The following is a 24,062-nucleotide window of genomic DNA, read 5'->3' as shown; positions in this document are numbered from 1 at the left end:
AATAGTTGAAAATTTGAGAAGTTTTCTTATAACTCATTTATTTGAAAATTAATTTGTTCTCTGGAAAGAATATTAATTTGATGCTTCAAGGTATAAAGTTGTCATGAATGCTTGTATGTTTAACTGAACATGATTGTGTAACAGATATGAAGGTCAAAGGGATATGCTTTACAATCAAGCTTTCAGCCTCGATCAAGTTTCATTTGCATCAGACGGTATAAAAGATGCTCAACAAACTGTAAGGATTCCTCTAACCCATTTTGTATTGTAGGCAAGTTTTGTTTGGTTTACATTTAATCCTTTCAATAGCCTTGTGGCTTCTTTTCATGTGTTACGTCTTTGAAAATGCTAGATAAAAATCTTGCCAAAAGGAGACATTCTAATGCTTCACGCAAAACGTGATAAATAATATTGCTTGAAATGATACAAGAAACAATAACTGTGCATCTATGTAATAATATAATTGTCTATGGTAAACAATCATATTCTGTTACAATAATGTATTAGATGCGTAAAATCTTTTGTTGTAGAGATAAATGATTAGCTCCACCAAGCAAATAATATTGTAATTACTGGGTTTAATGATTGTTTCAAAATTAATTGTCCATTTTAGATTTATTTTCCTTTCCAATAATTATGTAACTATCACTTATCTTATATGAATAAGATAGTCACTTTAAATATTTTAATGATTCATTTGATGATGTGGTTGACATTTTGTTGGTTTAGGAGTTTGCTATTGAATATTTATAAAATTTAAAGTAGATAAGTTTTTTAGAGAACATAAGTTTTGATATTAGAATATTGCTATATTTCAATTTATTGCACATATACTCCCTTGTGGTGAAACAAATTGTCTCTAAATCATTCCTAGTAATCTCTTTAGCTGGTATCTTATAAATTTGTTTTTCTCTCAATGAATATGCAAATGAACAAAACATACAATAATGAGGTTTATGTTGCTAAGCAATGACAAATTGAGTATCTTATTGATGGAAAGAGGCAAGTAATCTAAGAGTGCAAGTATAGAGAGGGAAGGTTTAACTCAAATCAGAAGTTTAGTGTGTGATGAATCCATCTTTCTACTCATTAAATAGTGCTTAAAATTATAGATAATGAAATTACTATTGATTTCAAATAAATCGTCCTTGTGGGACAACTTGTTATCCTTATCTCTTTGGACAACTGCCATGGTTATAGATCTTGCTTGTGCTAGAGCTGGTCATGCTTTTTCTAAAGCAAAGGGCCTTGCACCCCTTTTTTTATTGGACAACTGCCATGGTTATAGATCTTGCTTGTGCTAGAGCTGGTCATGCTTTTGCTAAAGCAAAGGGCCTTGCACCCCATTTTTAATGAAGAAAGAACATATTGTAGGAACATTATCTGTAGAAATGGGGTAGAAGAATTAAGTCAATGAAACTTTGGGTTCTGTTTTTGACATTAATGGTATTCAACATCCTACACTTGGTTTTCTATGGCTTCATTTGTATACCCAAAAGATGATGCTTGATATGTTACCCTCAAAATTGTCGAGACAGTTGAGATCTGTGATGACAATACTTTGAAGCTATTTGTACCCTCACAAAATCATCTATCACTGTGTATTTTGTTATGTAATATGGTTCTATGATGAATATGATGAATGCCTGATAATTGAATAACGTAACTTTTAAATTTTTTTTTTTTCCTCCTTTTTTAATTGCTGTTCAATGCAACCTCCCAGAAAAAGGTCACACATCCCCTGCCATCCCAAAAACGTTATTCTATATTATCTTCCATCCTTGTCTTGGAAAAACTGTGGAACACAGTTAATTAGTAAAATTGTATTCAATTTTTTATGAGTGTAAATAAATTGCCTCTGGAGTTGATTATTCGTGTGCCATATTTCATTGCAAGTATTTTTATTTGTAATAAATACATCAAGAACCTCAAGATCTATTTAACCATGGATGTTGCAGATGGTGGCTGTAACAGTGGCAAAGAACGAGCTTTCTGGAACCTTCCGGAAATTGAAGATAGATGAAATTGATGTATGTATTCTCCTTAAGGCATTTATGAAAGGACTATTGGACATCTCCTTCTCATTACTAGATATGCTTGCTGCATTTATCTTTCATTTTCATGTGGATAATTTATCATTTGATGCCTTATATTGTTTCATTGAATTGTATATATTTTCATTCAATGGATTAGAACATTGAAATATGCTGCTCTAAAAGCTTCATCAGGAAACCTGTAATTTATACTATAAATTGATCTGAATCTTTTTTTCAACCGATAATTTATTCCAGAAATCAATCTGATTCTTGTTTTCTAAGCTCTAGTACATAATATTTCTTGAAGTACAAGCAATGTTGTTTTCAAGTGGAATGGGCAGCTTAATATGAAGTTTGTAACATATCCAATAAGAAGCTAGGTAGAAGCTTTATAACTAATTAAGTGAACTGGTGAAGCATGCCCTGGTCAATGTTTAAAATCTGAAAGCAGTGATTTTTACTTTCCGAGGGGTCTGATAACTTTCTGATTGCTTCCAAAACAGAAAATGCAAGATGAGTTGCAGGATCTAGCTAGTTACCGTTCTGAGATTCAGGATTCTTTGGGAGAGAGTTACTCAGTGCCTGATCATTTGGATGAAGATCTAATGGGAGGTAAGATGATCATGCTCCTTATAGATTTTCCTGTAATGTTGCAGTATATATCGAATAGTTGTAGTTGTTAACATTTGATTAGTCTAAGCGAGGTCTGTAATTCCAAATTAGTATACTTTTCACTGGTGTTGCATTCGAGTTACCTTCTTTGGTGCTATTGGAACAGAGCTAACTGCTTTAGAAGATGACATGGTATCTGAAGTTCACAGTGATCGAATACCTGCATATTTGCAACCTGACAAAGCACCTGAGTTTGATGCTGGTTTTGAATTACCATCTGCACCATTTGAACAAGGACCAATTAAGCCTCAGCATAATGCACAGGTGTGCTAATTCTGTGAAGAATTTTAGGCTGCTTTGATCTTACATGATCAAATTTCTAATTCATTTTTAGCATTTGCAGGTGTATTTAGAACTGTAATAATCCTTTTGTCATCGCAAACCTTGAATATCTTATATTGAACTAGTGCGTGCATATCTATGAATAAGTTTTCTGCTTTTAACTGAGAGGATCTAGAGTCATGTAGTCTAATTCTGTCTAGTTTAAAAGGAACTAGCTAATTATGGATGCAATATTAGTAAGAATTTTCAATTTAGTTAGCCATAAGCTAAAGAAAAAAAAAAAAAATGTTGAAAGGGATAAAATTAGGACTGAGAACACACATGATTTAGTTTTTAATTTGTGCCTCTTCTATTGCAAAATATTCTTGTCATGATATATTAATAGGAACAAACTACAGGTGCTTGACATCTTGGCCTGGAGAGGCATGTTATCATAGGTATCTTATCCATGTCATGAAGAGCCTCAAACCGTCCCATGCTTCCTTGTGAGACACATATCCAACCTCCTTGATTTCACTTGCTACACCTGGATCAGGATTATTTTTAGAATACTATCTAACAAAACTATGCAACTTCTGGGTCTCTGTAGGGTGCTTGCCTGTCTTACATCGCAATTAACTTAGTGTTGTAATATTAGGAATTAGAGCAGATGCAAGAAGATGAAACAGGGTGGTCATTTTGTGTAATATGAAGAAATCTTCTTTTGCTTCATACAATTTCTTTGTAGGATCCTGCTCAGTATTTCATACAATTCTTCTATTGGTTACAATATGAGTTGCGAATCATATATTTTGCCCTAACATGATTAGTCTATAGCCACATGTCTAAATGATAGACATAGTGAGCTTTATAAAATCAAGGAAGATATCAGCCTTGGTCCATTAATTATCATCAAGGATTCAGGAGTTTCACCTTTGAGCGGACTTTAGCCTTTTTTCACCTTCATAAGTTGCCTAGAGTCAATTTTGTGGGTGGTGTGCTTGTTGTCGGTAAAATTATAAAATAGCCGATGGATAGATTAGCATATAGTTGGTAATTGTTATGTAGCCGACGGACCCCTTCGGGAAGGTTCTTCGGAATGGTATATGTACAACTTTGGATCATCATTGTAATAATCATTTGTGAGCACTATGTAATCTGTTCGACATAAATGCGAATAATAAAAGGAGTACTTTGGTGTTACATATTATTGTCTATTGTCTGCATGCATTAGTAAACTGTTTACCCTATACGGTAAACATTTGGCGTCGTTGCCCAATGGACCTGGAACGAAGGCAGAGGAATGAAGATTAATGCCGAATCAACTTAACAAGGATAGAAATAAGATAAAGGAAAAAAAATGAAATAAGCACCGCACAAGAAATTTTAATTTTGGCACAACAGGCCAAACGCAGACGAAGGTTTCAGCAGATTGCCGACAGACACCGAAGCACAAAGGAATTGTTGGAAGAGACTCGACAGCGTTTGAATTTGGTGGAAGAAACAAGGGAGGAATTTCTTAACCTGTATATGTCGAGGGAAGAGAATCTAGACGGAAGGGAATTAACTTGCACGACTTGGAGTGCCGAGGGAGCACGAGTGTGGAGTGAACTCTTCATCTGCGATACACTTCCAGAACGGGCAACTTTGCGTGAGGAAAACTCTTTTTCACCAAGTAACGCGGCTGTTGGAAATAAGACGATTATTTGAAACAGTGCGGGTGTTCAGAACAACGCAGGTGTACAAAACAACGCGAGTGTGCAGAACAATGCGGGTACACAACAAGTACCTTCAACTCCAATAGTAATGGCTGGACCAAAGGAAAAATTGCTAAAGTTTGATGGTGGTGAAACGACCGATCCAATCAAACACTGTAAGACATGTGAAGCAATTTGGACGGCAAATGGCGTAATCGACACAGATGAATGGGTTCGACAATTTCTGCCAACCCTAAGGGGTGTAGTAGTTGATTGGTTTGTCGATGCTGATCTCCAAAAATTATCTACATGGGCTGGAGTTAAAAAAGAGTTTATCACCAAATTTCAATTGTTGTGAGACGACAATGAGATCGTAGCAGAAATCTACGCCACAAAGCAAGGGAAAAATGAAACAGTTCGTGTATATGCTAGAAAACTAAAAGAATTAATAAATAAAATAGAAAGAAAGCTAGCAGATGGGCTAAAAAAGTGATGGTTCATTGAAGGACTACGCCCAGAGTTAAGGAAGAAAATGAAGATTGTGCCGCCATCATCATATAGCGAAGCATACAATTGGGCGATAGACTTAGAAAGTAAACAGAAAATGAAAAAGAAGAAGAAAAGTAGCTCATCTAACTCAGATGACTTGTCTTCGAAAACAGACAATAGTGGTGATGAAAAGGACAATAAGAAGGTCTGAGCCCTCTAGAAGGATATGATTAGAGTGATGAAGGAATTTAAGAATATGCAGAAAGAGACGAAGGGAAATGAGCTATGGTGCATAGAATGCAAGACAGAAGGTCACATGAAGCAATCCTGTCTAAAGAACCAGTTCTGTGTGATTTGCCAAATTATGGGACATTCCACAAAAGAATGCCCCTTCAATATGAAAACAAGAGGACCTCAACAAGTGCTCCTGACATAGTAGGCTTCTGCGTCAGGAGGGGACGGAAACACTAGCAATAATGGTACCACTTCGGGTGGGTACAAAAATAATAGAAGAGGGCAAAACAACAATAATAATGGGGTTTGCAGCCAAATTCAATACGATGTGAATGATCGCCTGATGGTTTAATGCCGAGCATGCAATTTGTGGGGCCACTTTGCATGGAACTATACATAAACAAAGCGTACCAAAGTCGTTATGTAGATAGTGCAGTTTGGGAGATCATGAAGATGCCAAGTGCCCGAAATGAGGAGTGAATCTGATTAGCATCGGCACCAACAAAGAAGAAGGCTTAGCAATCACCCGTAAACAAGCAAAACTGTACCCTGACCCGACGGAAGAAAAGAAGAGATTGGAAGAAGCGCGGGTAGAAATTGAGAAAGCAACATAGGTAGAGAAATCACAACTGAAGGACACTGCCGGTACCTCAACGAGGAACTGTGCAAAACAAAACATCATAAGGCAGATATCACAAACTAGAATACCAGTCAAGTTAAATGATTTGATCCTTGCAATGCCTCAATTATGGACAGCACTCACGAACATAGCCCTGATTGCTAAACTACTAGGAGAACATGGAAGGGAAAAGGAAAGCGGAGCAAGTGCAGTGGACCCAATGTTGCTAGCGCTCACATCCAGACGACATCCCACAGTAGTAGAGATGGGTATATTAGGAACGGTCCTCTCAGATACAATTGTGGATGGAGGTTACGGAGTAAACGTCCTACAAGAAGATACCTGGAAGAAGTTGGGACAGCCGACGTTGTGGCCACCTACGTTCCAATTACTAATGGCTGACCGACATGGCATTAAGCCTCTCGGGATCTTGATGGCACAACCAGTGACTATTGGAACACAATCGTTCCTACTCGACTTCGTCGTCATCTCGTTGAAGAGGAGAGGATATGATGCCATTCAGAGCCGACGATGGCTTGTACAAGCAAGGGTTAGGCATGACTGGAAGAGGAATACACTATCAATTGAAAGCAGGGGATGACGATTCATTATTGATTTACACACACAAATGGTGGGTGAAGAAGCCGTATCATCTAATTTCGAAGAAGAGGATGAAGGAAAGCAGTAATTGGAATCCAATGAGGAAGGAGTCCTACGGTTGGAAGGTGGATCGATGGACAATGATTTGGATTCCGTGAACAACCTTTTCCACTGGCAGATGGAGGATTACGAGCTCTTTCCGAAAATATGTTAAGGGTTGACGAAGGTGAGAAAGAAGAGGGAAATGAATGTCCGAAGGAATATAGAGAAGCGGAAGAAGGAAAGGCGGTTATGACAAAAGTTGAAAGGAAGAACATACAGTACAAACTCAGAAAAAAGAAAGATTCCACCGAATGGTACACAATAAACAGACTGCGTAGAAAGAAAATGTTACGTCGAACCACGGATATAGTAGAAAGGTGCTGGCAACAAGGAAAACACATCATATGGTCTGCACAGGAAACGAAGAGGGAGGGTTTAATAAAAGCTTCAATAGTACGAAGTGAAGGTTCTAAAATCAAGAATACAGTTATTGACAACAAGGAGTGGCAGCTGATGGAATTCATGGTACCAAGTTTCGAGAACAAACTGGACGATATGAAAAACTTGAGGGAGAGATCATGTAACTTAAATAAACTTGATGAGCGATGATTGTAGGCACAATAGGCCACGAAGGTGACATAGAACAGGTGCAAAGCATGGCATGATAAACACCTAAAATTGAACAAGTTCCAACAGGGGCAGGTAGTGTTGAAGTAAGGAACGAAATCAAATTGGGCAAGTTTAAAGTCAAATGGGTCGGGCCATAGCAAATTCGGGAAGTAGGTGATAACAGAGCAATAAAATTATGGACATTGGACGGGTAGGAAATTCCGAAAACGGTGAATGATTCCAAGTTGAAAATATATCATGCGCAACTTGTTCTGTCATTGACGAATATCGAGGAGCAGTAAAATTCAATGAAAAAAATTTAAAAAAAGGAAAAATAAGTTGAAAAAATGAAAAAAAAAAGTTGTAGATCACCGTACGACCTTTTAAAGTGAGCTTCATGATCGTACGACAAAACATAATCAGGGATAAGCATTGTACGGTCTTCTTTTTAATTCCACCGTACGACAATTTCAGGTAGCCACCGTACAACAGTTTCAGGTAGCCACTGTACGATGATTTTAGGCAAACATCGTACGTGTTTCCAATGCCCTCACTGTACGGTTCTAGACACTGTACGGGTAAGCATAATAAGGTTTGATTATTTGGCAACATAAGAATCCAAAGCCGAAGATATATGGCTTTTGAACCTTCTTGTTTGCAATGATAGGTATGGACATGCTTTGTAGGTAATTGGCGGAGTCATTGGTCCTAGCATCAAGCAATAGAGGGAGTAGAGATAAGAGCAAACATCGTACGGCATACGAACTTGGTGAGGAGAAAATTAAACCCCGTACGGCCACAAGCTAAGGTGAACTTAAGGGCAGTTCGTATGGCAGTAAGGCCAGACTGTACAATAGAAAGGAAAGGAAGCCGTTTCGAGGAGTTCAAAGGTTGGCTTCAGTTTCCTGTTGGGCGTATAGCCAGGTTTCTTAAAGCAGGGAAATATGTTGAGCGTGTTGGTGCAAGCGCTCTTGTATATCTCGTAGTCATAAGAAGAGGTAAAATGAGTACCGTACGACCATTAGAAGGGAAAAGAAAGGGGGAAGCATACGGCCAAGGCATGAAATACAAGAAAGGGAGTCATTCCGTACGGTAGGAATTGGAGAGGGAGAAGAAGATTGCAGTATACCGGTAGACGCAGAAGAATGGTGATATGAGGTTCTAAAAAAAAATGACGATAGATCGAAACATTTTAGAATAAGTAACATATGATATTGAAGGGAAGGGAAAGACATAAAAGATAGTAAAACGTAAGCGGTTGGCTAAAAGAGTATGGAATCGGAAGAAAATAACAAAAATGGTGTGTTCCATGGACTTTTGTGTGGGTTTGAGAGTGTTAATTTGGTCTTGGCGGCGGGGGTGCTACCCTTCGACCCTGCCTTGTATCACTACCCCACTGGGGGTGATGCCCCCTAGACCCCCAGTCGCTTTAGTTATTAGTTGTGGGAAGTATGACCAATTGATGAGACTTGGAGTTGCTACAGGCATGGGGTGTCTGTGTACCAGAGGTGGAAAGAACAACAGAGCAAGCCTTTCGAGAGGGGTGAAGCTTTGAGGCACTTGGAGTAGGTGTTGGACGTGAAGCTGTCTTGGTGGATGCATATAGAACTTGAGAGGAGTTGATCATCCAGTTGAAGGCAGTATAGTGGCACTTGGCTCAGTGTACCCAGGAGTTGGAAGTAGAGAAAGTGGCACGGGTGGATATTTTGTAATTGTCGTCTAGAGACGACTTTTCTTTTTGGGGGGATGATGTTGTTGGTAAAGTTATAAAATAGCCGATGGGTAGGTTGGCATTTAGTCGGTAATTGTTATGTAGTCGATGGACCCCTTTGAGAAGGTTCTTCGGAATGGTATATGTACAACTTTGGATCATCATTGTAATAATCATATGTAAGCACTATGTAATCTCTTCGGCACATATGCGAATAATAAAAGGAGTACTTCTGTGTTACATATTGTTGTCTATTGTCTGCATGCATTAGTAAACCGTTTACTCCATATGTCTATTTACCCAAACGGTAAACATTGCTTTAGCAACCGAAAAAGGTAAGTTATAAGAATTCATTTTAAAATTGAAGAATTAAAATTACTAATGGAAATTTAATATATAAGGTAACATCACAAATTGTGCTTAGATTACGTAGGAGATTATAACCATGAAGAATAGCTAGTTGTATGCTCTTCAATCAATAACATCTGGTCCAAATGGGATTAGTTACGTATCTACTAGAGGTGGTTGTTATTTTATCTGTGCATAAGCCAATGTTGAAAGCTAATCGTATTCCAATTTGAGGTGCATGTCACAATGTTGTTAGTGTCAGATTAAGAACCAAAATTTTCCCTAAAATGAGTATAGGGAGCCTAGGTAGCATTTGCAGGTTAGGTAGAGCAATCTCACTGTCACTTTTGACTGATTTGGTTCAGTTTTTCTTGTCAAAATGTGTTGAGCTTCTGTACAACTTTATGATATAATTAATGCCTTCATTTGACTGCCTTTTATTTAGCAATTTAATCTTCGTACTAGATAAACTAATAGGACACATTAAATGCATGATTGTTCAACCCTTCTATATCATGTAAATTTATGTCATTTCTTATGCCAAATCTTTAGTTAGATCAGACCATTTGGACAATACACTTAACCATCCGTGGGAGGAGAATTTGGCTTTTTTATGGTAATTAAACTGGATAGAAGGCCAATAAGTCACATTTAAGTTTTCCACTGAACAAATTTGTGTAGGCATTCTACACCAATAAAAATTGGTCTAGTTAACTGACATATCGACTGTACTGTATGATTGATCCACATTCAAGCCTTAACTTGGTCCGTATAACAATGTTACTTTCTATACGTGTTATGTTTCAATACGCATGGATACATTTTGCACAATATCTGTAGCGAGAATTCAGACCTATTGATGTTTATGCCAAGAAAGGGCTCTCTATGTTGGTTTCAAGCAGACATGGCTCTTGTGCAAGGAATAAAACAAACCTCATAGTCCTTGATTGAGTTTTTGAACTCTTGGCCCAGTCAAGGAATATTACGTTGATGATGATGCCACATGCTCTCCAGTTTTCTGAGAGCATGCTAATCTATCTGACCTTGCTTTCCAATTTCGTGAGAGCTTGCTAAGCTATTTGAGCCTCCTCACCACCACAAAATCTCCAAGCAAGAAAAAGTCATGTACCTTCATTTTTATATTTTCCTTGCAATTCACAAAATAAATGATATGGGTGGTATTTCCAAGATAACAATTTCTAGTTTCTTGCATGGTTTGTCAGTGTTTCTTTCTTTTCCCAACTTAGTTTTTAGTTAGACTCCTTGTTTGATTTGCTCATCCAAAGTCGTCTTATGTGATTGAAATGTTAGGCTCACCACAAAACATATACTGAAATGTGGCATAGATATTTTTTGTGCATTCCTCTACATGAGATCAACTCAAAATAATTCAAAATTCAAAATTCAGTATAAATATGTGTTGAATGGAAAATGGAGAACTAGCTCACTTACATTTAACAATCCAACCTTGAGAATGTCTGAAAGAAGGTGTTGGCATGATATAATTTTTATTAGACTCACAAGCACCTACAATTCTATTTTCTTTCCATAAACTTGCTCTTTCCTTGGATTTTTCTTAGTGCTCCATGGAACTTTGGGACAAAGGGACGAGTATTGAGGATAGGTGGACCGGGGGCCTAAGTTTGCGGATGGGTGGGGGATGGTGGGGAACCAATAGTAGAGGGGTGACATTGATATTCATATAGTACTTGAAAAACTAATTATAAAAGATGTATAAGAGTAAATTTGGCAAATTAATAAAATAGCTAAATTGCAAATACTAAACATAAAAGTTTTAAATACATGAACGATGCATTCTAAAAAAAATTGACAAATGAGATTTGTCAAATTGGAGATTTTCATTATATTGAAAATATGAATATCATGAAGATGATAACAATGAGTAGCATGACAAGATATCTAAAAAGTCGGATTCATCCCCTGCTGCCCGGATTTGAGACTGAGTCCTCACGGGTCCGGATTCGCTGCAGGTCCAAATAGGGTCCTTAGTTTTGATTGTGGATTCGTCCGGGTCCTTGTTGGAGTGAACCCGGATGAACCCATAGCGAACCCGGGGCTAAAACAATTTTAAAGAGTGTGTGTTTTTAATTGTTTTCTTATGCAACTCTCAAAGGAACTAAATAAAAAACATTTCACTCATTTAATCCCTTATGTCAAGGAGGATGATGATGATATAGGAGCATATGGGACTAGTGGAACTAGTTTGGTTTCAAATGATGAAGATCTAGATATAGTTGCAGTTGGGGATGAACCCATTGATTCCTCATTTTATGATGATCCATTTGACCCTTGAAGGGCATTTGATACTATGATTATTGATAAACTACTAAACACTTGTCATCTATCATCATGTTTCAAACTTTATTATTTGATGAACTAGTCTTTCTTTGCAATTTAGTAATTCAATGTATTATTTGATGAACTAGTCTATGTTTTGCAATTTCATTTTGCAATTTAGTAATTCAATGTATAATTTTCTTTACAATCACGATGATAGTTTGATGAGCGAGTATTTAATGTTTATCGTTGACATTTGGCATTGATCAATGATCAAGCAACAATTGTTCATATTGTGAAATGACTTTGTTTTGCAACTATGCATGTTTCTCTTGTGTGTGTGTGTATACTCATGAACCCACCTACGAACCCAAATGGGAAAAACAAATTGCCCAAATCCACGAACTTGAACCCCGAACCCGAACCCAAATTGGCAACTAAGAAAAATATGAATATCATAAATATGAATGACAAATGAAGGACTAGGCTGAGCACAAAAAGGGCCATTGAAGCTGCCCCTGTCTCTAATGTTGAAGGTCTCCTTTGAGAGGTTGCTGATATTGCCAAAGAATTGACAAAGGCTATGGAGGAGCTAGAGTAATTTCCTGCTTTTGGGTTGCTGGTTCTGGTTGCTGTTGTTGGTAAAGTTATAAAATAGCCGACGAGTAGATTAGGATGTTGTCGGTAAAGTTATCAAATAGCCGACGGGTAGATTAGCATACGAAAGGATGCGTGACAGTTGAGTCACCCCTTCAGAATGGTATATGTACATCATCTAGAATGGACTTTAGATTTGTTGTAATCATCATTGGAAGCACTATGTAATCTCTTTGGCATATATGCGAATGATAAAAGGAGTATTGCTGTGTTACATGTTCTTGTCTATTGTCTGTATGCATTAAACTATTTACCCCATATGGTAAACATTTGGCTTCATTGCCTATAAGGACCGAGTGCTATGAATGCCGAACACATTGAATAAAGATAGAAATAGGAATCCAGAAAATGATGGCATAAGAGTGGCACGACAAGTATTAAATCCCACACAGTAAAGCGACTGGAGGCACAAACTCCAACAACTCGCCAAAGGGTATGGTAGTGGTGGCACAGGAGGTGACCACGGTACCACAGGAGCACTGACGAACGGAGTGCAATCACTAAGTCGATCAAGGGAAAGATTGATAGAAGAAGCCTAAGAAAGGCGAAGGGTGATTGAAGGAATAAAGGAAGAATTGGCAAACTAGTATATGCCTAGGGGTAATCCGGATGGAAGGGAAAGGACCAGCGCAACTCGGAGTGTCAAAGGAACTCGAGCGTGGGGTGAACTCTTCATCCCTGATACACTTGACGAGTAGATATAGTTTGGTCAAAACAACCAAGTCCTTGAGGAAGCCTTCACGCCACTTGAAAACGTAGGTGTCCATAATGCGAGTGTTCAGAAGAGCGTGGGTGTGCAGAAGAGCGTGGGCAAACAACAAGTACCTCCAACTCGAATAGTAATGGCTAGACCAAAGGAAAAATTGCCAAAGTTTGATGGAGATGGAACGACCGATCCAATCAGACACTGTAAGACATGCGAAACAATTTGGACGGCGAATGACGTAACCGGCACAGATGAATGGGTTCGACAATTTCCACCAACCCTAAGGGGTGTAGCAATTGATTGGTTTGCCGACACTAATCCCCAAAAATGAACTTCTTGGGCAGCAGTTAAAAAGGAGTTTATCATCGAGTTTCAATTGTTGCGAGACAACAATGAGATTGTAGCAGAAATCTACACCACAAAGCAACGGAAAACGGAAACAGTCCATGTATATGCTAGAAAACTAAAAGAATTAATAAATAAAATGGAAAGTAAGCCGATAAATGGGCTGAAAAAGAGATGGTTCATTGAATGACTATGCCCAGAGTTAAGGAAGAAAATGAAGATTGTGCCGCCATCATCATACACCGAAGCATACAATCGGGCGATGGACTTAAAGAGTGAACACAAAATGAAAAAGAAGAAGAAAAGTAGCTCATCCAACTTAGATGACTTGTCTTCGGAAGAAGATAGCAGTGGTGATGAAAATGACAGTAAGAAGGTCTGAGCTCTCCAGAAAGATATGATCAGAATGATGAAGGAATTTAAGAATATGTACAAAGAGACGAAGGGAAATGAGCTATGGTGCTTAGAATGCAAGACAAAAGGTCACACGAAGGGGACCTATCCAAAAATCAATTTTGTGATATCTGCCAGATTATGGAACATTCCACAAAAGAATGCCCCTTCAATATGAAAACAAGAGGGCATCAACAAGTGCTCCTGACACAGGAGGCTTCTGCGTCAGGAGGGAGCAGAAACACAAGCAATGATGGTGCCACTTCGGGTGGGTAAAAAAATAATAGAAAAGGGCAAAACAACAATACCAACAATAATAATGAGAGCCATAGCTGAATTCAGTATGATGCAAACAGTCGCTCGATGGTTCAATGCCGAGCATGCAATTTGTGGGGCCACTTTGCATGGAATTGTACATTAGCAAACACACCAAAGTTGTTATGCAGATGGTGCGGTCTTGGAGATCATGAAGATGCCAAGTGTTCGAAATTAGGAGTCAATTTGATCAACATCGACGCAGATGAAGAAGAAGTCTTGGCAATCACTCGTAAACAAGCAAAACTATACCTCGACCCAACGAAAGAAAAGAGGAGATTGGAAGAAGAGCGGGCAAAAATTGAGAAAGCAACGCTGGCAGAGAAATCACAATTGAAGGACACTACCAGTACTTCAATGAGGAACTGTGCAGAACAAAACATCATAAGGCAGATATTACAAACTGAAATACCAGTCAAGTTAAATGATCTGATCCTCACAATGCTTGAATTATGGACAGCACTCACGAACATAGCCCTGATTGCTAAACTACTAGGAGAATATGGAAGGGAAAAGGAAAGCAGAGCAAGTGTAGCAAACCCAATGCTGCTAGCGCTCACATCCGAATGACATCCCACAGTAGTAGAGATGGGTATATTAGGAACGGTCCTCTCAGATACAATTGTGGATGCAGGTTCCGAAGTAAACGTCCTACAAGAAGATACCTGGAAGAAGTTGGGACAACCGATGTTGTGGCTACCTACGTTCCAATTACTAACGGCAGACCAATACGACATTAAACCTCTCGGGATCCTGATGGCACAACCAATGACTATTGGAACACAGTTGTTCCTACTCGACTTTGTCGTCATCCTACTGAAGAGGAGAGGATATGATGCCATTCTGGGCTGAGGATGGCTTGTATAAGCAAGGATTAAGCATGACTAGAAGAAAGATACCCTATCAATGGAGCGCGGAGTATCATGTCCCCTCTTTAGCTCAGTCTAGCAGAGACATGTGAGTCAGCTTATTATGGGGTCTTGTAGGCTGACAAGGTTGGATAGAGACCCAATATGGTTATTCAGTGTTGGGGACTTGATGTTCTGGCAGTTATTCATCAGTTGGGAGATGTTCCTTTGTTTTAGGAGGCAGTTCCTACTTTTTAGGAGGTATTATCTTGTCCAGGGTTGGGTCTCCATGAGATTACTCTTTGGGTTCAATTTTAGAGGGATAGGGCTTGTTTCCTAAATTTTAGGAGCATCCCTAGATTTTAGGGATTAGACTGCCAGTGGATCCTTGATTTCCGACTTCAGTCACAAACAGGTGACAGGATGATTTTATGGTTTGTGATGTCACTTGGGCATTTTGTGGCTATTTGGGTTATATTTTTAATATTTCCTAAATTAGCATTTAATAATTTAATATGGCTAAGTTATTAGCCATTTTGGAGTAATAAGGGGTTTTTGGCCCCATCTGGATGCGCATCTTATGGTGTGATAGCTCGTTGGTAAGTTCTCGAAATGTTCTAAATCTTTTTCTTTGTTCTCAAGGCAATTTAGTGAACAGATTTCTGTCTATGAGGAAAAAGGTCATTTTCTAGTAACATGACCACTTTAAAATAAGAAATTATAACACTTTCACTACCCAACACCACTTGGAGACACTTAGGGTTCGATTTGCAATTGAGAGGGGTTATAGGGAGATAGAAGCTTCATTCTAAGATCATCTTTTGCATATTTGACAACTTGTTTATGAATTTGCTCTGAATGGGCGATTTCTATTCTGGGACGCAAACTCTAGGTTAGTGATTGGTTGGGACGTAGCCCTCAATAATCTTTGGCACCGAATCTCTTAGGCATTGTGCGTGGTGATTAAGGATAGAGGCATCAATTCTCATTGGGGTTTCAGCGTGGCATATCATCTTTCTTGTTTAGACGTGGTTCATTGCAGCCTGTGGGATGTCATTTTCAACAGATACACCATGTGGTGTATAGAGTATTGCTTGTATTCACCTCCAAATGTATGCTGGATTCAAGAACAATCTTCACCTTCCAATTTGACATCAAATTTGTATGTGAGCTTTGGGAAATGCATTGGATTTATTGCTTGGCTCTATAATTCAGACAAATCTGCTTGGTATGGTTTGCAATAATTCTAATTTTTACTAAATACCTTATTTATTTTAGTCTTGTTTCATGGTTGCTGTTCCCTATTCCTTTCTATGTTATAAAACCATCAAAAACAAACAAACTTTTCTGCAATTCCGTCTAGTTCTGCAAGAAAACATAAATAAATAAGAAAACAGATTTAAAAATATAAAATTGTAGCAGATCAGTAGGAGAGATCCATCAGGGATCTTTCACGAAGGTAGAAGATTCATAATTGACCTGCACACACAAATGGTAGGTGAGGAGGCAGCGTCGTCGGATTCCGAAGGCTAAGGTGGAGGGGATGACGAGGGGAAGAAGAGAATGAAACTTGATGAAGAGGGAGTATTGAGATTGGAAGAAGGGTCAAATGAAGACAATCTAGATTCGGTGAACGAACTATTTCACTAGTAGATGGAGGATTACAAACTCTTCCTGAGCTGCAACATGTTGGGTGTCGAAGAAGAAAAAGGAAGATACGAGTTCCTGGAGGAATATAGTGAACTAAAGGAAGGAGAAGCGTAGGTGGATGAAACAACAATCCATATATTCAGTGAAGATAAGCCAATAAAATACGAAGAGGCACACTACAAACTATGAACCTCAGAGTTGATATTGAACCAAAAAACATACTGGTGGGAGAAGAGAGAGCTTTGACCCACGCGGAGAAGAGGAGAATACACTGTATGGTTGGAAATTTGCAGGAAGAGACCTGGAGGTGCACCATATGGCAAGCACAGGGCAAGGGAAAAATATCGTACAAACTGGAGGCTCTGTACGGACAAGGACCTACCACCGTACGACCTCCTGCAACCAGGCAAGGAAGTACTGTATGACCTAAACAAAGCAACCGTATGGATTCAGGAAAGGACTGTACAAACAAGCTGGGGTACCTTATGGACAGGAGTACAACATCATTGTACGATACATGAACAAAACCGTATGGCCATAGAAGGGGATACACATTGCTAGACAACACCATACGGTCAAACAAGGTAATTGTACGAACAACTAGAATAGGCTACCGTATGGACAAACATGCACTGTTTGTGAAGGAGAAAGCACCATACGGCCTTTTGTACGACAGAAGATAAACATAGGGCCGTACAGACATATAAGAGCATTATTGGGAGGAAGAAAGTACTGTATGTTGTACGAAGGAGCAATTAAGACAACAAAAAGACATGGAAGCGTCTATATGAAGATATTCCAAATGATTGTACGGCTCAAGGAAAGAAAACATCAAGCATCATACATTATCAACATACATGAAAGTGAAAAGTGCAAAAGTCGTACAACCAAGAAAGATAAGTTTGGATCATACGCCCAGGAGTTGAAAGAAGAAGTGGCTGTACAACTCTTGTAGGATCGGTGGGAGAATGAAGGAGGCATTGCCATACGATCAGTCAGAGGGTTACAAAAGACAAAACGACCAGTATTATAATAGGGGTAGAGGTGATTGATAGAAGGGGACAAGAAGAAAAAAAATGACAAATGAAAATTGTTCAGAATGAATAATGCATGATGCCCAAGGGAAGGGAAAGACATAAACAGGTAGTAAAATATAAGCGGTTGCCAGAAAGAGTGTGGGATCGGAAGAAAATTACAAAAATGGTGTGTTCCATGGAGTTTTGTGTGGGTTTGAGAGTGCTAATTTGGTCTTGGCGGCAAGGGCGCTGCCCCTGGACCCCTAGTCGCTTCTGTTATCAGTCGTGGGAAGTATGACCAATTGATGGGACCTGGAGCTGTTGTAGGCATGGAGTGTTTGTGTACCAGAGGTGGAGGGGACAATAGAGCAAGCCTTTTGAGAGGGGTGATACACTTTGAGGCACTCGGAGTAGGTGTTGGACGTGAGGCTGTCTTGGTGGATGCATAGAGAGCTCGGGAGGAGTTGATCATCCAGTTGAAGGCAGTACAACAACACTTGGCTCAATGTACTTAGGAGTTGGAAGCAGAGAGAGTGGCACGTGTGGATATTTCGTAATTGTCATCTGGAGATGACTTTTTTTTTTGGGGGGGATGATGTTGTTGGTAAAGTTATAAAATAGCCGACGAGTAGATTAGCATGTTGTCGGTAAAGTTATAAAATAGTGTATGGGTAGATTAGTATCTGAAAGGACGAGTAACGATTGAGTCACCCCTTCGGAATTGTATATGTACATTGTCCGGAATGGACTTTGGATTTGTTGTAATCACCATTGGAAGCACTATGTAATCTCTTCGGCATATATGCGGATAATAAAAGGGGTACTGTTGTGTTACATGTTCTTGTGTATTGTCTGTATGCATTAAACTATTTACCCCATACAGTAAACAGTTGTTGGCCTGGGTTTCTGGTTCTGTCTCTCTTTGTTGGATTTTTTTCTATTGTTTTTTTCTTTCCAGCTTGATTTTTTATGTATGGTATTATTTAGGTTCTAGATCCTTGTAAAACTTGGGTTTGGGATTTTTGCTGATACTGTAGGTGGACTCTATTTTGAACATCGTTTTTGTTTTTTGTATGGGGTTTCGGGTCCCCTCAAAACCTGTTTTTACCGTAATCCAAAACATGAGTAGCATGATATCAAACAAGTACAAATGTCGAAATGTAGTTAGGGGAGACCTCTAATCATCCCCTAAGATAAACTTCTCATCCTTGAAACTTCTAGACTACTTATGATCGAGCTCTGCCAAGCTAACATCAACCAGCCCTTCACTTGAAGCCGTTGCATCTTCATCAATTTGTGTTGGCCACTCTATCTCTATGTCCTATTGTGCTGTTGGACTCTCTTTCTACACATGTGTCTTGTGGTCAATGAGACCAAAAGCACTAAGTATATCCATGAGCTTCTTTGCTCTCTTAGAGGTAAAGTATGTCCCTTTTAAGAGAGAGGATGAGTCTATAGGTAGACTTGTTCCTCTCAGGAGTTGAAGAACTAGAAATTTGAGATAGTAATCAAATGACTAGGTTGTGGTCTTGCATTCCTATACATGGATGTGACATTGCAAAATTGGGTTATCCTATGGAACAATTGCAATATCCATCTTGCTCACCTTTGAATAGCCCTTACGTGGCACATATTTGGCCCACTTTGTGCAAAGTTGGATGGCATCAAAAGAATCTTACTTCTTCTCAATGCGGTTAAACAATTTTTCCTTTAGCTCAACATCTAGTATTGGTGTAACTCTACTAGGCATAGCATTGTACCACTTAGGAATTAATGCACACGCAACCATGTTCAAGGGAGTGCTTAGCTTATTACATCTTTGCTGAATGATTGGCTAAATGTGCTTAGTGCAAAAAGCTAATGTGGAGTCCTCTTGTAGGACAACCCTCGTTCGCTCAAGCATAGAATCAATGTACTTATACACCTCTGCAAGAGTAGGTGCATCCCCTTCTTCATATTTGATGATCTATAAAACTAGAGCAATGATGGATACTATATATTTGGCATCATTCCAAAACACATCACTCTTAACTCAGCCCATCAATTAGAATTTGTTGTCATAACCATGAGTTGCAACGATCTTGCAACTCAAGCATTCTCTCCAAGAGAATGAAATAGGATGTATATTTGTCTCAGTGGGTTTCAAGAACTCACCAAAGAAGCTTTTGAAGAATGCATGTGAAATGTGGTGATTCTTAATGAACATTGGCACATCTCTAGCATCATTAACCATTGTTTTGGTCCACTCAATCTTCCCCACATCCTTGAGTTCATTGTTCATGGCATGCACACAACATGTAGGCTGCCAAAAATGTTTGCAGGTCGCCTAATCAGGTTTCCCTGCAACTTTGCACATGTCTTGGATTTGTCACTACTTGGACCGCATTTTGTGTCACAACCTCCTTGATAGCCTCCTTGAGGACGTGGAATTGAAAACAAGCACCTTCGCAATGCCCTAAACAATCAACTGCCTTGAGAAAATATGGGCCCTATGTACATGTGACCATGATATTGATGAGTGGATAGTGGCTGTAAGATTCCCTACCGGATAAAGCTTACTTTCCATTGTTCCCCCTCGTCTATTTTGTCATACATTCACTGGTCAAGATTATCAAATTGTTGGTTCTTAAAAAGCTTAGTCATGAAAGTTTCCAGTTTTTAATACTTGGCATACATCAAGTGAGAACAATACCAAATACACCATGTGGTAACAAAGATTCTATAAACATTATTTTTAATGCATTGAAATGATGTTCAGGAAATAATAAACAAATGTAAATAGTAGCCAACTTTAAATTTGTGTTTTGTTATTCATATCAAAATTGAAATATAACTTGACCTTTATTTCAGATTGAATCTTACATTCTCCAGTCATTCAGTAGACAAGGTAACTCCATATGGTGCATGAGACAATTCGTCCACTATACAAGTCTGGAGATGAAGAATAGAGAACCAGTAACAACATATTCTCATGAAATCCATTCAATATTAGCTGAACCCATATTGTGAATGCTACATGCTCAGACCAACATTCTGTAAAAGATCTGCACAACAACTTAGGAGCCTGGATAATCCACAGCCAATGGACGACTACTTATTCCAAGGAGGAATTATGGTACACATTATGATGTCTGAAACAAATAGTTGCACATGACAATGGAAGTAATTCCTCAATATTAATATTTGGCTCTAGCTTTATTTTTCACCTACAATTATGTTTGATATGGTGGGAAATTATCACCTTCAAAATAGGAGAATAACTGCCCAAAATAAGTTTGGGCTCCAAATAAACAATAGGACGCAGTTGCATCATGTTCCTGCCATAATGCTTTGTATTGAAGTTGGAAATTTTGTAAATTGTAGTAAAAACATTAGAATCTTGATGTTGTTAAACAATAACTTTGATATCTTTGAATAATAGTTAAGTAATCATATAATAAATCTTCAAATAAATACTATTGATAAGCTTTAATCTTGAACCATCTATGTTTAGCAAAATTTATAACATATTGCTTAGTCAGATAACATTGTAACAGTAATGGTTTATGCATGTAGCGAAAACAAGATACATATATTGATGGGTTTGTTAAAAACACAGTATTCAGGTATAATGATGTTTAATCACAAAGTTATAATTAAATTATATCTATCATAATAATAACTACGTAATTATAATAGCTATACAAGTATTATTGTTGACAAATTAAATATAATAATAGTTATAGAGAGTATCACAATTATAAATGTAGTAATAGATCTATAGAATTACAATATTAGATAAATAGTAGCAATTTTTTAGTATACAAAGTGTTAATAACATCTATGATTATTCATAGTAATTATTTACTATTTATTATTAATGACTGTATGGTATTAAGTATGTTTTAAAATCATGGTAAAATGTTTAATGTGATTGGTGATGCTGGCTTGACACATCCTCTAGCTCCACATGAAATGCTTTTGATCCGGGTCTGGAATTGGGGAGGCCACAAATGGAAGACCTCATCCCTGCATTTCACTTGTTCAAACTTCAAACTGTGAGGTCAAAATGATCTAGTGAAGGCACAAAATGGAAGCAAAGTGACCCAATAGAGATTTTAACCTTGGTGCTTGTTTCACCAATGAAGTGCTTAAATTGTGACACTACACGTTCAAAGATTACGTAATAATTACTAATTATTCAATTATGTTTAATTTATCTATAATAAGTGTATTTTGATTATTTAATGAATATATGAGAATTTAATAATGTAATATAATTTATATATAATCATCAGAATTATTGCATTATCATTATCCAAATGAGTGAATTAAAGCTATGCATTTAACTATTTTATATGCTTGATGTTTATATTGTATGCAATTTCTATATCATTTCTATTAAAAAAATGACTTTATCATCCATTGCATTGTCAAAAGAAATAGGAAAAAACTAGCCACCATTATGTAATAGTGAAATTACTGTAGATGCAAATATAAACAAAAATATAAACATTAGGAAATTCAGCCAATATAATTTAGTTATTTTTTCTTATTGGTGGATGCTTGACTTTTAAAAGGGTGACGTCATGCTGATAAGACTGTAGCAAACTATTAGCAAGTAGAATAATTGATAAAAAATGAGTATTTTAAAATAAATGTGAAAAATATAAACTTAAGAAAAATATGGTGAAAATGTTTTAATTGTGGATGCTGATTGGTTGATGCTTTGACATTTAACTGATTCAGATGAATGCATTGTTATCCTGCCAGCGGAAAGAACTAATAATTACAGCCAAGGTTAACACCAAAGTCTGAAATGGATATCAATCCTTATTATAAGCTTTGCGTGTAGAATATTAACATTTGCTTTGCCCATACAAATTATTATCTCTCGGCAATTGAGTTTCTGCCCATTGGGTCCACAATAATTGAGTTATTGAGCATAATAGTTTCAACAATGAGATAAAATCCACTGATTAATAATTCTTCGGTGTTAGACAATATATGGAATGATCCTTAGATGTTATTAATAATATTTAATCCGCCAATCTATTGACTTGGTATAGATAACCTTAGTCATAAATTTAGTTATCAAGCTCCCTTTATATATAACCCTTACACCCAACTTACTTGTAACAATTTATTTAGAACTAAAGACTATAATATGACTACTACTACTGGTGCAACTTCAGTTATTATTTTTTATATTAAATCCATGACAAAGGTTCTATTGTATCAAGCTCAGATAACAATAATCATTCTAAAAAAAATACACATAAGCACAAAATACTTATGTTTAGAAGATATCTATATTATTGGAACTTATCTCTGCAAATGTCAGAGAAATAGAAAAGTTCACGAATCTCACAGATTTTGGACAAATGTGGACTCCATCATGAATCCACTCCAAGAAGAAAACAGGTTTTTGTCCAGCTCTTTCACAAACTTCTTTCATCTCCTGAAATTATAGCTAATGCCAAAGCATTGGGTAATTTCATCCAAATCTATTAATGTCTGAACATGTTTTGAAAAATCTTCCCCTTGCTCTTTAATAACATCCTCCGGAAAATTCTTGGCCTTCCATCAACTTGTCTCTTGGCATTCAATTTCTTTGCCTTTTTTTGAATTTGAAATGAAGTGATTTTTATTTTATAACTCTGATTATATAAAGTCACTTTAATTGGTATATTGAATAATTTAATTAAGTTGTCATTATATTTCAACAACTAAATTTTGCAAAATTTAAATAATTTTTAATGTCCCAAAAAGGAGATATATAATGGCTAATTTTTGTCCACCCATCAATGACTATGATGCGTTCGATCTTCATCCAACATTCCTTCATCTTCTCCATCAACACATTGACCTTGGAATAGTTATTATTCAAGATTGTGGTCCTCAACATGGTCTCACTTGGTGGCACATATGATTGTCCTCCCATTGCTGCCGTCAGCATCATCTTCTTATATTAAGGAGATCAAGCTACATGGAATGGGATGTCATTGGCAAAGAAGATCTTGCCAATGGCATCATCTATATCATCAGCACTTACTATTCTAAGTGGTTGGAAGGCTATAGAACAACGGGATGCGGATTCTCATTTCAGGATTGATCAGGCATGCGCATTAGACAACTCATCTATTGGGTTACTTTGAAATTTTCATTTCTCCCTACCCTCTCTTGCATGGTCAATGACATTGGAAGAAGAACTTGGCTTTGGTATCACTCCTACTCGTCTCCTAAATATGACCCATACTCTATGCCTGTGGCTACCTTCGCTGGACATATGTCCTAGGCAAAGTAGTTGGCATAGGTGTAGCTGAAGTGTTACATCCCAAATTTCGCTACATTTAAAACTAATTTTTTAGCTGTTGGAAATTGATGTGAAGTTAGTTGTTCGGTAAATTTGTTGAAATAATTGTTCATGTGAAATTGATCTATCAGTAGAGTTGTCGAGATATTTGGATTCTTGTGGAATGGAATTTTGGTTATTAGTTATTGCTTCATGTGAGATGTCAGTTAGCTGTTATGATG

At 37.6% G+C, this 24,062-nt stretch overlaps 1 protein-coding gene across 1 annotated transcript in view; it reads left to right on the top strand.

Moving 5' to 3' along the window:
* LOC149535133 (vacuolar protein sorting-associated protein 60.1-like) overlaps positions 1-24,062 on the top strand; it is a 51,180-nt gene that overhangs the window by 4,847 nt on the left and 22,271 nt on the right. The window contains exons 3-6 of the mRNA XM_089806474.1: positions 145-238; positions 1,959-2,030; positions 2,540-2,648; positions 2,815-2,972. Coding sequence (XP_089662600.1) covers positions 145-238; positions 1,959-2,030; positions 2,540-2,648; positions 2,815-2,972 — 433 coding nt within the window. The remainder of the gene's footprint in view (positions 1-144; positions 239-1,958; positions 2,031-2,539; positions 2,649-2,814; positions 2,973-24,062) is intronic.

The sequence above is a fragment of the Cupressus sempervirens genome, chromosome 10, assembly GCF_028749045.1.
Source record: "Cupressus sempervirens isolate cs-2001-9-10 chromosome 10, ASM2874904v1, whole genome shotgun sequence".
Classification (NCBI taxonomy): Eukaryota; Viridiplantae; Streptophyta; class Pinopsida; order Cupressales; family Cupressaceae; genus Cupressus; species Cupressus sempervirens.
This window is presented reverse-complemented; position numbering and strand designations above follow the sequence as displayed.